Genomic DNA, 15,486 nt, shown 5'->3' on the forward strand with positions numbered 1-15,486 from the left:
TATCAAAACAGTTTATAAAACGTGTGTGTGGTTTTGGTTTTATAATCTTTCATAGAAAAATGTGAGCATTAATTTAAGAACCAAACATAATTTGTATCCGTTTTAGACGTGTATTTTTGCAAGTTTGTGCTGTTCGTCTAGACAGTTTTAAACAATATGGATAGTTTTCATGCTGTCAAATTGTGCCTGCGTAGTTTGTTCGTTCGAGTTCAGTTTTGAACTAATTATGTATTAAACCTAGGAATAAAATGCAAACATACCCATAAACTGAAACAGTGTGAGTTAAAATTTAAAAATTGTTAAAAAAAAAAAAAACAGTATCCTGAAATATCTAATCAGTGATTACTGAGATGCAATAACAGTTTTAATAATAATATAATATGCTCATTAAAGGAAGATATTTAGGTAATTTCAAGCTGTATGCAGCAATAAAAACATGTAAAAAGTTAAATAAAATCTTTAGCAAGCAAAGATACACACTTTAGAACTGGCTGTGTATTGTGGGACTTTTGGGCTTCCGTGTTGGTAAGAGAGTGATCCAGGCCCTTTGCACATTTAACACCTCAAATGCCAAGCATGGTTTAAAGTAGACATTTAAGTTGCATTATTTAGAGTCTACTAAAATAAAACAGTCCGGCAAACTTCTTCGTAGAGCATGTCCATTTGTCTAACATATATACAAACATAGGCATACTGTGCATTTCACTTAAGCTTTTGGTGTCCCTTTGTTGTCAGCTTTGGCTCCTGAAAGTCCATTTTCTGTGTTGTCATTCCCTGAGGAGCTCACCAGGCACTCTTTACTGCAGAGGACAGAGAAAGGAAAGGTCCAGATAAGGGAGAAGCAAACAATTGATTGGGAGTTTACCTTGTAAACACAAAAAATAGGTGAGCAATGCCTTAATCATTCTAAAACTATGTATTTCCAATTATTCATAAATGTCACCAATGTCCAACAGTCACATTAGAATGGACTTTAAGCTTATCAAAGTACAGGGTGTGATTTTAATCATACTTTTCACCCTGAATTTACTTCTAAACAGAAAAAAAAAGATGAGAATGCATAGACATGTAATAATAAAAACATGTTGTAAATTCAAAATTCATTTTCTAATTTTCCTACAATGGTTTTCAGTTATTTCACATTTTGTTCTGGCAGCACGGTGGTGCAGCTGGTAGAGCTGCTGCCTCTCAGCAAGCAGGTCGTCCCTGGTTCAAATCCCGGCCTGGGGACTTTCTGGGTGGAGTTTGCATGTTCTCTCTGTGCATGCGTGGGTTTCCTCCCACATACCAAAAACATGCATGTTAATCTGATTGGTAACTCTAAATAGTATCTAGGTGTGAGTGAGAGAGTGAATGATTGTTTGTCTCTGTGTCCCTGTGATGGACTGGAGACCTGTCCAGGGTGTCCCCCGCCTATCACACAGTGACTGCTGAATATGGACACCAGTGACCCCCGTGACCACAAAAGGAAGAAGCGGGTAAAGATAATGGATGCATGAAACCTGGTCTGCAGGAAACCAAAATGTGGTGGCAGGTTTTTTTTAATCACTTCGCCTTTTGGGCTTTTCATTTCACGAACCTTAAAGAAAGATTAAACTGTTGTTGAAAGAACAAATCAATTGGGGCTGAGATGTGTTAAAGGCAAGGCAGCCGACTGGGGACTATAAAGTCGCGGTTCGACTCCCAGTCATTCCCACATGTCGTGTCTCTGAGCAAGACGCCTAATCCCTTATTTTCATTCTGGGTGCTCAATAGTCGCCCACTGCTCCACCTGGGTGCATCAGGTGTGATGGGTTAATGCAGAGAACCAATTTTATCATTGTATGGGAACATACAATGATGACATATAGCACTTAAATTATTTTAACAATCAATAACATTTCATTTTGATTCTGTTCTTTCTACAATGAGGTGTGTGTAAGAAGTAGTAAAAATGTTATGTTTACTACTGGGGATAGAGTTGAACTGCAGGCATGCCCACAATCACAAGAAAAATTATTCAGTCTACTAGAAGAGTGTTTTGGGTGGTGTTAAGGATTTAGTTTAAAAACACTTTTTTTTTTTTGTCCTAATCTGGTCTACATTCAAAATACAAAAAACAAAAAACTAAAAAACAACAACACATAAACTAGATTCAATGGGGGGAAAAAACATATAATTTTGGTCAGTTGGTCAAAGTTTATATCCTTTGAAACTGTTTACCTCTGTGCCCTCTGTGAGTAGTAAACAGCCATCAGTGTGCTAATGATCCATTGTTAGGCTGATGGTCCTTCTTGAGCATGTGATCAGCTGGTTTTGGTTGTCAGCAGCAAAACTGGTTGATCCACTCTGAGAAGGTGCTATTTAAGAGACTGAGCTGAATACAGCACCTCAGACTGAGGAAGTCTCTTGGATGAGAGACGAAACGTTTCTAGATTTTTTTGCTTTGTTTTTTTTTTTTTTTTTTTGAATGTCCAGAGGACCAGATTGAACTTTTTTGGACTCTCCTAATTGTTGATAAATCTGAAAAAAGTTCAAACATTGAAACTAACTCAAGCCCTGCAGATTGTTTTTGCATTTAACATACTGTATTTATAAAATGATGGAAATACTCAGATTTTTAAACCTTTGCTGGGCTGACGCGGAATGACCCATGTGCCAGTCAGTATGGAACAGAGATAAAGTCCAAGGGTAACCATGAAATATAATACCACGCAGCTTGTACAATTAACAACTAATAAAAACAGCATGGTTTGGTTGTAGGCAAATAGTTGTGATTTGTTCTATCCAATGTCAACATAATTTTATAATCAAAATAAAAACACAATTATTTTTTGTTAAACAATGTAATTTACTTAAAATAATAAACCGCAATATGTTTTTTTTTTCTTGTTAAAGTAACTGTGCAGTAGACTACAATGTTCAGATGATGAATACTGACACTGATGCACTGGATGACAAAGACATTGTCTTTTACATATGATAACAATGAATCTCAAATGCTCCATTAATAGTTATATACTCACTTTTTTTCACTATCCTTCCTTAGGAAATGAACAACCAAGGCCTTTATCACCATAATGATGATACTTAAGCCAATGACTCCTCCCACGGCTGAGACTATAATGGTAGTCAATGAATTGTCAACCTCCTTCACTAAAAACAGGGAGATAGAGCATAAACTTGAAGAATGTGCAGAGTAAAAGTACAGTATTAGCAAGAATAACAGAAATCAGCAGTACATCATGTAGCTCTCTGGTCTATGTGAAAGAGCACTGTCTTAATGGACTGCAGTAACTAAGATGCACATTGTTCCAGGTTGTCAGCACATCTGTCACATACTTTGGTCGACCACTATGAGGGTGAAGATGGCACTGTGGTTGCGGTTCTTCTCTTTTGGGTTTCTAGCGAAACAGATGTACTCTCCCTCATCTTCAAAAGTTATATTCCACAACAAGATGGAGATGTTGTTGGTCTTTGAGGATCCAACAAACTCAACACGCGGGTAGAAAACATGGACCTTGGGCTCCACCTTCTCTGTAGGAATCTCTGCTTCACATAGCTGCACACACAGACATCTACGTAAATACACAACATAGGCTGTATTATTTATTTCTGTGTAATCAGAGATATGAAATGCCTTAAATAAGTGTTCAGCCTCTGCTCTTCCATTTTCTGTTGCATAAAAGGACAGCCGTACAGCTTCAAATTGAAACGTATTAGAAGTTTAAAGAATCAAATGAGACAAAAAAAAAAGTGCTGCTGCATTAAAAGAAAGCAAATGTTTTGAAGATGTCAAAAAACACAATATTCACTCCAGGGCTACAACAAGCCAGTCAATAAGGGATGACCACAAAAATGTACTAATACTAAACTACTTAAAAGTATTAAGAACAAGGAACAGAGGTCAAGTGTATCCTAGAGGGGGATGTAATGCTCAATGGAAGAAATAAAGCTGTCTATTCACAAAAAATATCAAAAGTCAAATCTAACAAAGGGGGGTTTCCTGGAAGGGTGTACATTTGTTCTTTGCCATTAAGAAATTATGTCAAATATGCCAGAGACCACAATGCTATAGCTAACAATTTTCAGATAAAACATGATAGTGTCACAAGCAGGCCATGGATAACGTTTTAGTGGCAGGTCTGAGAAACTGGTCAGACTTAAAATAATTACTCATAATAGTAAAAGCACTAAAACTCATGAGAATACTTCCATGTTTTAGTTATTGTTTAGAAAATTCTGTCAATTTTATAAATATTGAACTCATATGTATTCTAGTAGCTAAGAATTATATACCAACAACAATAATAATAATAAACATCATGTGATGCATTGCCCAAAATGCAATTTTTGGGATTATTCTAAAGAAACTCCACACCTCAGTCATTATATTTGTGGAGTGACTTCAAGATTAATAATGACACATCACCCCGTAGAGGTTAAAATTACCGGTATGTTGTTTTGGGGACATGGGGATATGGTCAAAAGTCCTAAAGGCCAGATGTTCTTGGCTTTTGCTCCATTAAAAATTCACTTCAATACAAATGTATAGGGTCAAAATACAGGAAAAGTGAGAACTAAGGATGAACAATTTTTTAAGGCTGTGCATTTTAGCATATAGTATTTAACTTATCTATAGGACAGCAATTGATTAAAAAAAAGTTGTGATTAGGTTTTTTTTGTGATGGTGTAAGTAATCTTTATACCTTCAAAAGGGTTCCATTGTCATTGAATTTCCAGTTGAAGTAGAGGTTTTGGATGCCGATACAAGAAGAGTAAGTGCAGGGCAGCAAAACTGTGGAACCATTCATCGCTTCGATCGATGAAACTTTTCCTGTCGAAACCTCCAGTCCACCTACACTCCATACACCTGAAATTAAAAAAAGAGACAAGGTAAAAAAATTGGGGTGAGGAGGGTGTTTTGTATTGGAAAAGAAACAGTCATAGAGAAGTTTGTTAAAAAACACCATTTAATTATCAAAACACTCCAGAGATATCTGACAGAGATGATGTCAGCATTCTTTACCAAGACTGTGAGGTCAGACTAAAGGAAATCGCATTAAAACAACTCACTTTCTTGAAATACCCAACTTGTTCCACATTGAGTTATTTTCATGTTAATAGAAGATGGGGAAATATGACTGTACTGTATATCCTTCTTTTCTTTTTTTTCATGGCTGTGACACCAAATTAAATGAGTGTAACTTTGTTAAAGTGTCTCACTGATATAATGATACCCTTTAATGCTTTTTAGGGCATTTCAAATGAGGCTGTGTGTTCCAGACAAACATTGTGTTTACCACTTCTCAATTAAAGGCTGTATCTAAAATTTGCAACAGTGTGGTGTAATGTCTTCTACCATTGACTCTTTTGCAAAAAAAAGAAAAAGAAAAAGAAATACTGTTAGCTCTTTGATCAGAGACTCAATCATAATCTTGCAGCAGTGGGAAGAGGCATTTGTCATGTGAGGGGTCTTTATATTCCAGTTCCAGTTTTCTAGATGTGGTTAGTAAGCACCCAGAAAAACATCCTCAGAGGGATCAAAGTGTAGATGCTTACTCTGATCTGAATAGGATCACTACGATGCATCCTGGTAAGGAGGTGCAAAGCTATTTGAAAGTTACAGCCAATGTTGCAATGTTGCAGCATTCCAAAGGTTCTTATTATTTCCTACGGACTGTCTCTGTCCATAGTTTTGGTGTTTAGATGGTGATCTGGTTGGTGTGGATCTCTGAGCTTGGATTTGGCTCCCACAAAAGCCCCCAAGGGAATTATCTGTGTTAAGACATGTACCGAATGGTGAAATGCTATTTTATCAAAAACAATAAAATTGTTTCAAGACCTTTTGCTGGCCATTTGTGCATGTACATCTAGTTCTAGGACATAGGAACTTGTTTTTTGTAAAAAAAAAGTCCATTAGTCAGTGCAAGAAAAAGTTTAAATACTTAAAAAAATTAAATAATGCAAAACATACAAGCAAATACTGTACACAGATAATATTTCACATTTTGTTTTTTTTCCATTGTAAAACTGTGTTTTGTACGTGGCAATGCTGTCCACTCCGCTTCAAATTGTATGTTATGTGTTTGGGCCTTAAAAGAGAATAAGATGGGGAATGTATGTCTCTGATAATTAGTGGTGGGCACACCTAACCAAAAAGTTATCTCTGCTAATTCTAAACTGCTAAACAGATTAGAAAATTAGCTGAAGCCAACAGTAAACCACTAACTGCTCAGATGATTGTCACTCAGTCTGCATCACACGTCTTTGTTTCCTTCCAGTTGAAGCTGCGTTGATCAATCACGTCTTGTCACTTGTGCATATAGCAAGCCAATAGCATACCTAACAGGGTCTTTGACATGTCCACTGGAACAAGCTTATGAATTTTGTTTACAAACTTAAAGTTGGCAAAACCTAATTTAGTAGAAACTATTCCGCTAAAGTTTTTCACATTTAGCAAAAACACTTATCCACTAAATTAAAGTTTTGTTCTGCTATTAGCTGTTAGTGTATTACCTGAACTGTGCCCACTACTGTTTATGATGTTACTGGTCTTTTTCTGACAGTGTTGTGGGTAAGCTATAGTGTGTCCATGGATCAAAGTTCAGTCCAGATGATTTTCTCTGCATTTTTGATCACCCTCTGAGGAGCCTTCTTTTCTGTCTGAGTGATATTGTCAAACCAGACAGTGATACTATTCCTCTGTACGCTGCATAAGGGGAAGATGGCTGACCCCAGCCTTCCTGAGCCTTCTATTGAAATAAAGGCACCCCTGGACCTTCTTTACCATGGCTGCTGTGTTGACTGTTAGCTCAAATTTCCTGTTACATGTAGCCTAGGCCAAGAAACTTTGGGCTGTCCACCCTCAACTTCCCCATGATGAGGATGGACTGCACAAGGGGGGGCTTACTTTCTGAAGTCTATTAATATTTCTTTCATCTCGTCTACATTGTGGATGAGCTCATTCTCCTCCCTGTTGTTTGCCATCGTCCTGTAGCCTATCATGTTTCATCCCCATACTTGATGAGGCCCAAGATGGTTTTCTCATTAATGAATTTAATGATGGATGTATTTTCCAGATTGGAGATAGTCATGGGTGCAGAGGGGGAAGAGTTTTGGACTGATGCAGCAGCCTTGCAGAGGTCCAGTGCCAACTGTAAGCTTAGTGGAGATCCTTCCTCAACATCCTCACTACCTGCTGTCTGTCCATAAAGAAATCCAATGTATACACTGTGTAGCAGATTTTTACTGACTTACTGACTACGTTTCCTCAAATAATTAGGGTGGCCTGTTACTGTAGGTGGCCGAAGATTAATCTGTGGAGGCCAAGGTCACCACTGGCCACTCCCTGGCTCTGCCATTACACCTGGTGGTGGATGAATTTGCTCTCTCCACTCACCAGGATCCATCACTATGCTCCACTTTGGACAGAAAAACAACAAAAATAAAATCAACAACAAAAAATACTGTTGTTATACACAATGTTACTTCTACCCATTTGAATATTTTTCACAAAAAAAACATAAAGGTTTACTTGCATTCCATGTTCAGTCACAGTCCAGAAAAACACTCATCTCGAAGACTAGAAACTTTCACTATTCAAATCCTTAAGTGATGGGGGAAAACTGGCTTTCTGGATGGTTTTATTGGTATTTAGATCTTACTGGGTTTGGTAGGTATGTTGGTTTTGCAATGACAGCTGTTGTAATTCCTCGGTTGTTTCTCTGATGTCTCTCCCACACTCTGGGTCTATTTATAAATGCATAAATGCTCTCGTCGACACCGGCCTGCTCAAGATCACATTGCACTTGGTAATAGTTAGAGTACATGCTGTTGTCTGTGAAAGCTTTATATCAACTTGTATGTTTGAAATGATCACATTAAGACAGAACACTGTTTGTTGCCATCTTTATTAAAATCAGTGTTTACTATTTAATGTTGGTATTAAAAGTTCTTCTTTGATAACTAGTTAGTTAGAATGGTTACATGAAGTGTCTTTTAACGCTCGTTTTGCACCCCCATCCTACAAAATGATCATGGCTCCTACTTTGTACAATTATATTGTTGGCTGTTAGAAAATATATCAATGTTGAATGTAGGTAAAAGGTAAATTAAATCAAACAAATCAGTTAATTGTATAACCTGTTATTCCTATCACTTTTCAGAGAAATACCACAAATATGAGCAAGCATGTCAGTCAATCATTATTTATATACCAATGTACCAATTTTCTCATTGATTCACTTGTATTATCGGAATAAAATTACCAGTTGGTCACGAGGACACAAGTTTTCCAGTAGGGTCAGTTTTTCTATATTGACCATTTATCTATTATCCAGTAATGACCTATTTACATTTGTTTATATATCTCTTTTTTTATGCTTTGCTTTAACCTTATTAAAATTTGCTCTACAAAGCAGAGCATTTCAGAATTTCAAACTGGCTAAAATAACTTGGATCTTCTTGTTGATATTTTGAAACCAGATGTTCATAAACCAGAAGGTGATATGCAATCTGTTGGTTCAGTGCTGGTTTACATTTTTATTAGGTAAATGTAAGTTTGGAGCGATACAACAGAACAGTGGTCAGAGCTGTTGTCTCACAGCAAGAAGATCACAGATTGAACTCCTGGCTGTCCAAGTCATCATAGATGTTTTTCTCTTACAGGCGGAGAGTTCCAGACTGACAGGAAGATCCAGGACAGAACCAAGGAACAAGGTAACTTGAACCAATGGTGTCACTGAAAATTAGGTGTGAGTGAGAGTGTAAATAGTTGTTTGTCTGTGTGTGGCCCTGTGATGGACTTGAAAACCTGTCCAAAGTGTACCTATCTCTTGCACAATGACAGTGATGTGTGTACTGTCATTGTTGAAAGTACAGTAACCTTCCAATGACAACATTTATCGTCTGCTTTTGATCCATCACACATGAGATCCATCCAAGTGGAGCAGCAAGCATCTATGCAAGCGCCTGGGAAGCAGTTAGGGAATAGGTTCCTTGCTCAAGGACACCACCACATATTGGCATGGAAGGGAACTGAACTTGCAACTTTCTGGTCACACAGTCACCTCCTGTGACCACCTTAAAAAGGCACGAGCTCCACTATGACCCAGAAAAGAAAAGATAATAGTGGTAATATGTGTACAATGCTTATGAACCCTTTTTGAAACCTGCATGCTTTATAAAAACAAATTTTGTGCAGGGAAAATTTGTGAGAACACTAGTTGAAATATTTCTTTTAAATGATGTACACAGTCCATTCTCATCATCAAAAGGAAGCCTGATTGTTTACATCTCTGGGAATAGTGTTTGCTCATAAACCTAGAAATAGATATGATGCATTCATGCTATAAATCGTTTTGTCTTCATGCCTGTACTTAGCTGTACTCTTCTCTTGTCATTGCAGCATATTTTTCACCTTTAGATTCACATACTAGTCCTTCATAACAATCTTTGCATGTGTGTAATTGTATTGCATGTATATGTGCAGGAAGCACTGATATTCACACTTGTAATGTGTACATGAGTAATAGGGTGGAATGTTTGATATTTTTAGCTCCACTATCAAGTATCTCCTTGTCCCAGTTAGGAAACATCAATATCTGAATCACTGGTGGGATGAAAAGCAACTGGAAGTGTGTGTGTGTACGTATATGTGTGTGCCCTTGAAGGATTGTCAAGGTGATCCCATTTTTTCCTCTCTGTTATAAGTAGGCCAGATTCTGAAGGGTTAAAGTATTTCAGAGTAAACCAAAAAAAAAAAAAAAAAAACTGACAGAGGACACCATTACTTCCATGAGGAGAAAAATAAAAAGGAAAGATGTACATGAGGGGTGGGGGCAGTGGCGTCTCCTGAGCAAAAACATGAATGGGGTGGACATTATGTTCCTGAAATCTTTTACAAATTGTGTACCATATTCTGTAAAAAAACAAAAAAGAAAAGAAAAAGAAAAATGGATATATGTTGCATCATTTTTATTTATAGTTGCTTTTTGTGTGTCTACAAATTTTTACCTTTATTCTCCTTCCTACGAAACACAATCCACCTAAAAAGGTTAGAATGTGTCTCATGAAAAACAGTCCAGTCTAATAAATCAGAGACAGGGACGCCTCCCATCCCCAGCTGACAGGTGTACAGCTTTTTTAATTGGATTTCTAATTTGATTTGAAGTAATAATACTGAAATAACATTCCAGAGTAACATAGTTAAATTGGAGGAAAAAAAGAAGTTAAGTAAAATAACTCTAAAATAATATAAAAGTGAAAAATGATGATACAGTATATCATCACCAAATCAAATACAGGATGTGAGAGGAGATCAAATCTAAACACAGTTACAAGACCACCGCTTCAACTATTGCCCCACCACAGCTACATACGCAGAAGCCATAGAAGTGTTTCATCAATGCCCCATCACGTTGGTGGAAATTTGCTGTACTTTGACTTTGCTCTGTTGTTCTCAGTTTTCTGGTCTGGTCCCCTCTGTCTGCTTCAAATGGACTTTAAAACAGAATATCTCCACTGTGGCTCTCCCTGCAGTTATTCCTGGGTTCGAGCTCACGTCAGGTCTAGGTAGAGGTTTTGTCAATGCGCTAAACCAGCCAAATGTGTCTGCAGGGCAGAAAATCTGATGCCCCAAATGAAACTATTGGACCAGCCTGTTCGTATCACTGACCACACGTTCAGATCCGCTTGATGAACGTGTATTGGTGCAGTACTGCCTCATAATGGCAAATAAGTAAAAAAAAAAAAGAAAAAAAAAAAGAGAATGAATCACTAAAAATCATTTTAAATTCCACTTTAAAATGTCAAAATAGTTGAAAAATACACGGAACAAAACAATACGCAGCAAGGTCAGTAAATAAGTACAATATTTATTAGGAGGAACTATTTTGTTGGGTGTAGGGATACACGATATTGGATTTTTGGCCGATATCCCGATATGTTAAAACTTTGGCCGACAACTGATACCGATACAAATTTATATATATATACTTTCCTGTCAGAACATATTCCTCTTATTTAGGCTTAGTTGCTACAAAAATTGTGTGACAGCTGTAAGAGCTGGTGACATATATTCAGTAACAGCCATATGATATGCATAGCACTTGACTTATATTAAATGAAAAGTTTTAAATGTTATTTATTAGCATTAGTCACATGTGATGCTGTCTCACTTGTGGAGGCTTGTTCCAGGTTCCTAGCTGCAGTATGGGATCCTTTGCACTCTTGTACACGAAGGACAGCCTTTTTAAGTTCAAAGTTTTGGTCTATCCATTGTGCCATAAGACTAATTATGCTAACGGGGCTAACACGACGTCCAAATGTCTGAGGTAAAACTCACCTAAGTGCTATCAGCTATTAGCTTCTCAAAGACCTCAGAATTGACGGCTTGTAACTTGGATAAGGCTACGTTGGAAAAATATCTCTGACTGGGGATGATGTAGCAAGGCTCAAAGTAGTCCAAAAATCTTTGGAATCCGACACCCTCAACAACAACAAAAAAATTTCCACACTGCCGACATTTTCACTTCTTCCTCTCCGCCATGATCAAATCAGGTAGGCGTGCGTGACTTCATCACTTTGTGCTGGCACTGCAGGCTTCCTTGTCACTGGGTTGTCTTACAAAAACAGCGCCTTTTATATCGGTGAGTTATTTTGATGGAATGGCCGATGTCCGATATTTAACTTTAACGCTAATATCGGCCGATACCATGCCGATAATTTTGTGCATCCCTAGTTGGTGAATTACTATTTTTTTAGCCGGGGCTCCACACCACCTGCACTTATGGCCCAGCCGCTACTGGGTTGGGGGAAACACAAAAGGGAAATTAATGAAAAAACGTAATGGAAAAGTTACAATGTTAAAAAAAAAAATATTGAAGGGGTTACAGAAGAAACAAATGTATGGGTCATGTAAGAGAGATATTCCTCTAAAAGTGAATGAATTTGTGGGTCAGAGCATTGGGTCGGCAGCAAAGTAACTTAAGCAATGGAGTTGTGATGTTGGAAAATATATGGTAAATGGACTGTATCTATATAGCGCCTTTCTATCTAATCAAGCTAAAGTGCTTTACAACACAATCTGTGCCCTCATTTACCTCCACACACACACATTCAAGCAGCACCCTACTAGATCTCTTCAAAGAATAATCAGTGCTTCAGATCACATTCATACACTGATGGGACATGTATTGGAGGCAAGGAGGCGTTCAGTGCCTTGCCCAGGAACACTTCAGCATGTGACTGCTAGTGGAATTGAACCTTCAACTCTCCCACTGGAGGACGACTGCTCTAACCTCTGCTGCTCTAACTGCTCTAATATTATGTCAATGAAATCAACATAATAAATTAAAGTAAGATGATAACAACATGTAGTATCCAGTATATTTATCACATTTACATCTAGGCAATAGAAAAAGTATTACTGTCAATAGCTAAGAAATGACCCAACCGATTCAAGTCGCCTAGTTTATTGTTATTCCACAATTTTACTGCAGTATTTTTAGCTATAAATGATTTTCTTCAAATGTGTTACACATTCTTTAAAAGTATTTTTTTTAATCACAGTGATGTTTGAAAATGTATAAAAGCTGAAGACTTCTTTTGTATGTTATTTGACTAATTGCCTTGCTCTTTCCCATAATCTAATCTTCAAAACTCTTCTGTTTCAGTACTGTTTTGTTTATTTTTAATTTTATAAAATTTGGAGAGTGAAAAGTCAGTTGTTTAAAGTTCATAATTACATTTTTCATGGTGAGGAAAACTAAGTGGTTTGCCTTTGAATAAAACTCCTCACAATGTCCATTACAAGAAAAATATATATCAAGTTTGCCACCACCATTTAAGAACAATGCAAGATAAATTGTAGTCATCATAATAACAGGTCAACAAAATATATGTTTGATCAATTTCTCTCAATCATAATTTACAGAAACAAAATAATTTAAAAATAGTATTAAAAAAGGGAAATTTGATATAGTACTATTTAACAGAAGTAAACCAGCTCAGATGTCAGATGAAAACCATTCATGCAACCAGAGACAGAAGAATCCATCCAGAGGACCTGGATGGATTTAACCTTGTTAACTTTTGCTACCTGGATTATTGAGAATGCATCAGGACAAGGAGTGAGACAGTTTTGTGTCCTGTGTCTTTCCAGGGGTCTCCTCCCCATTGAAGCCAGACAGCCTCTCTAGGGAGGTGTCTGGGGGTGTCCATGCCTGAACCACCTCAACTAGCTCCTGTCAATGTGGACAAGTTGCGGCTCTACATTTTTGCATCTCAATTCCCTCTCATCACAACAAGCCTGCACAGAGTAGACAATACTGCACTGAGCCATCTGTTGTTTTCACACTGCATTTTTCCTTTATTGTTCCCCTTCTCTTGAGGGGGCATCTTACTCCCAACCCAGTGAGGGTAGACCACCCTAATTTGAATTGTCTGGACTCCCTCAATGCTTACTGAAAATCTTTGGTCTGGAAGCCTTTTTATTTACATTTGGTAATCTTGTAGTGAACTAGACCTCCTACATCAATCTGTCTCTGAAGACCTTAAGGGGACAGGGACTGTTATTTCATTGATTTGAGTCCAGAAATACAAATTACCTCATCAAGAGACTATTTAATTGTATCCTGAATTAATCAATTGAAAGAGCACTCTTCTTTTTTTTATTTTATCATTACTATTTTAATATCTTGATAATCAAAAGTGTGTTTAGTTCATACCATTTCTAATGTTGAAGTAAACCACTCATTTAAATCAACTGTGAAACAGTATTAATGATTTTTTTAAACCTCATTAGACTTAGATCATACAAGTTAAATGTCTATTTACGAAGTAATTGTGCATTTTATTCTTCTGTCTGAATGAGGAGTGGATTTGATGTTGGTCAAAAGTCAGAGAACAAGTTATGAGAATGAAGTGCCTTGTTTTAAAACTCTCAGACAGTAAATAAGAAAGTGGCGCGCCTGAAAGTCTGTCATTTCTTCAAAATATTTTCCTGTCTGTACTAACCGTTCTTAAAAACATTTCTGCTGTCTGCGACTCCTAATAACCCTCTGATATCACTAAAACTCCACCCCTGCTGGTTGTGTTAACCAGTCCGTAAGTACCAAATAACAGGAAGTGGATACCCTTTAAAAGTCAACACTTCTTGGAACTATTCAGTCTTATTGGAAGACTCAGTCTGACGACAAGTCTTACTGGAACTTTCAGTTCTTACTGAAAGTCTTACTCTGTCTTAGCTGATGGAATTGGACCATGAGCCAAGGGTCTGTCCATTCCAGCGGAGTCACAGCACGCCTCGCTGTGAACTCACCCGGGCGTAACGCCCTACAACTTCTAATGAAGATTCCTTCTAAGTAAGAGCTTATTCTGTTGAACGGACTTCGTCACGACTTCGGACGATTCCCAGCCACTCTGACCGGAGACGCTGAAAGATAGCATGAAATGGACCTCTGTACAGGAGCTGATTTATCTTCTGCAAAGGTAACGAGTTGTCACGCACTGTGTACCGAGGGCTGAGCTGGGGTCGGATGAAGGGTGCCATTTTTGGTCAACACATTTTCCTTCCTCTATCTAAATCCTCCTCTTTAAACTTCAATATCTCCTCTTGAAACCTCTTTGCCAGTAAATCAAGCTAAATGCCTTCAGAGATGAATTATTCTCCATAAGTAATCCTCTGTCGTCTTGTTATTTGAACTTGCTAAGTTTATTAATCAGAAACAGATCAGCAAATCAAGTGTACATGTTTTGATGTTAATTTTTGATTCTGTTAAATAAATGACCGCATTTATTCTGATGGGTCAAAGATAAATGGCGTCTCATGTCACTAATTATACACTCCACTCTCAAGTTATCTTGGTCACATGGCAGAAATTTAACTCGAAAAAGAAATAATCCGTTGTTAATTAAACAATTAATATTATTTGTGCTTGAACTAGACTTAAGAATAATTAATTAATAGGATGTCCACAGCAAAGCTGTCCGGACATACTACAATCTAAACACAATTGTCTGTAGTCACTAATCATTATAAAGGCCCATATGTTTTGTCTTATATTGCATGTTTTGCATTTAAGCTCATCAGGAAACAACTACAAAAGATGGCTCTGAACCATGTAATGATGCTCAGATGTTTCAATGTATTATAAGCTGTACAGAAACATAAACAGACCCACAGCTTTGTAATAGCAAAAACTGAACAGTTTGAAAAATATATTTCGGTTCAGAAAGTTCCTAACTGAGTAAATATGTACAATTCACATTTTTGATTGTTCCATGTTATCATTGTTATCATCATCTTTTTAATCTTATTTTTCTTGCTCTTGTTCTTCTTCTTTCTTTTTTTTTTTTTGCTATGAGTTTTTTCTTAATTTTTGTCTTATTTATATTCATAATCCTTAATGATTCAATAACTCAGTTAATGAAAAGGTACGTTCTTATGAACCGACAACATTTAAAGATGAGTCTAAATATATATATATATATATATATATATAT

General features: G+C 37.0%; 1 protein-coding gene across 1 annotated transcript in view; it reads right to left on the reverse strand.

The window, feature by feature from the left end:
* Positions 1-522: 522 nt before the first annotated feature.
* Positions 523-15,486, reverse strand: part of LOC119411117 (sodium channel subunit beta-4-like) — a 16,528-nt gene continuing 1,564 nt past the window's right edge. Inside the window, exons 2-5 of the mRNA XM_037678045.1 lie at positions 4,689-4,852; positions 3,322-3,541; positions 3,006-3,135; positions 523-800 (exon numbers count right to left, since the gene is read on the reverse strand). Of these exons, the coding sequence (XP_037533973.1) occupies positions 707-800; positions 3,006-3,135; positions 3,322-3,541; positions 4,689-4,852 (608 nt within the window). The 3' untranslated portion in view covers positions 523-706. The remainder of the gene's footprint in view (positions 801-3,005; positions 3,136-3,321; positions 3,542-4,688; positions 4,853-15,486) is intronic.

The sequence above is a fragment of the Nematolebias whitei genome, chromosome 6 (genome assembly GCF_014905685.2).
Source record: "Nematolebias whitei isolate Nwh7 chromosome 6, NemWhi1, whole genome shotgun sequence".
In the NCBI taxonomy this organism is placed as follows: Eukaryota; Metazoa; Chordata; class Actinopteri; order Cyprinodontiformes; family Rivulidae; genus Nematolebias; species Nematolebias whitei.